Here is a 1,166-nt window from a genome sequence, read left to right on the forward strand (position 1 = left end):
CACATACAGCTGCTAGGAAAAAAAAAAAAAAAAAATCACCTCACCCCATGGCTGTAAGCTCCTACAGGGATGATGACAACCCATACTTTCTGAAGCCACACTACACAATATTTGAGATCCAGCACATCAGAAAGTAGCCCTAATGAGAGAGCATCTAGAAAGAGGTGCTGGAGTGTGTCCAGAGAAGGGCTACGAAGTTGGTGAAGGGTCTGGAGAACAAGTCCTGTGAGGAGCAGCTGAGGGAACTGGGGTTGTTTCGTCTGGAGAAAAGGAGGCTGAGGGGAGACCTTATCGCTCTCTACAACTACCTGAAAGGAGGCTGTAGAGAAGTGGAGGTTGGTCTCTTCTCTCATGTAACAAGTGACAGGAAAAGATGAAACAGCCTCAAGTTGTGCCAGGGGAGGGTTAGGTTCGACATTAGGAAAAATCTTTACAGAAAAGGGCTGTGAAGCATTGGAACAGGCTGCCCAGGGAGGTGGTGGAGTCCTCATCCCTGGAAGTGTTCAAAAGATGTGCAGATGTGGTGCTGAGGGACATGGTTTAGGGACCCTGGCAGTGCAGGGTGAATGGCTGGACTCGATGACCTTAAAGGTCTCTTCCAACCAAATGATTCTGTGATTTCTGTAAACTAAACACAGCTCACCAGAATCCTTAAAATACATTTGTGAGGAAAGCTTGAGGGGTCAGGCTCCTGAGAGGACTCAAGGGGAGGTATACCGAGTTGCTGGCAATAGAATCAGGCTTACAGATAAACTCCTCCTGTAACATATTTGGGACTTGATCAACTTACTTTCATCATTTTCTCCCGCTTCAGATGTCACAGTGATTGTGAAAGTCGTTGGCTTTTCTGACAATACTGTTCAAAGAAAAAAAGAAAATAAAAAAAGGAAAGACAGAGAGAGATTCCTTAAATCAGACAACTACACCTTCGCATAATTAAAACTGAACTTCTTGAGGACTAATGAAGCAAGGGAGTTCCTGATACGTGTTTAGGGCCTTCTTACCCTATCAATACTTTTCAGTTAACAGCTATTTTCCACACGATGTGATGTTTGGAGTGCTCTTTGAGTGAGAGCATAGAACATCAACACTACCAAAAAGTTTCTTTTGTAAAGTTATCTCTTCTGGAAGCTTCACTTTTCTGTGAACTGCAGACCTACCTACCA

General features: G+C 44.1%; 1 protein-coding gene across 1 annotated transcript in view; it reads right to left on the minus strand.

The window, feature by feature from the left end:
- Positions 1 to 856, minus strand: part of RWDD1 (RWD domain containing 1) — a gene marked incomplete at its 5' end in the record, with an annotated part of 7,721 nt that extends 6,865 nt beyond the window's left edge. The window contains one exon of the mRNA XM_010131911.1: positions 791 to 856. Within this exon, the coding sequence (XP_010130213.1) occupies positions 791 to 856 (66 nt within the window). The remainder of the gene's footprint in view (positions 1 to 790) is intronic.
- Between the last annotated feature and the right edge of the window lie 310 nt (positions 857 to 1,166).

This window comes from Buceros rhinoceros, unplaced genomic scaffold (assembly GCF_000710305.1).
Source record: "Buceros rhinoceros silvestris isolate BGI_N320 unplaced genomic scaffold, ASM71030v1 scaffold6522, whole genome shotgun sequence".
Classification (NCBI taxonomy): domain Eukaryota; kingdom Metazoa; phylum Chordata; class Aves; order Bucerotiformes; family Bucerotidae; genus Buceros; species Buceros rhinoceros.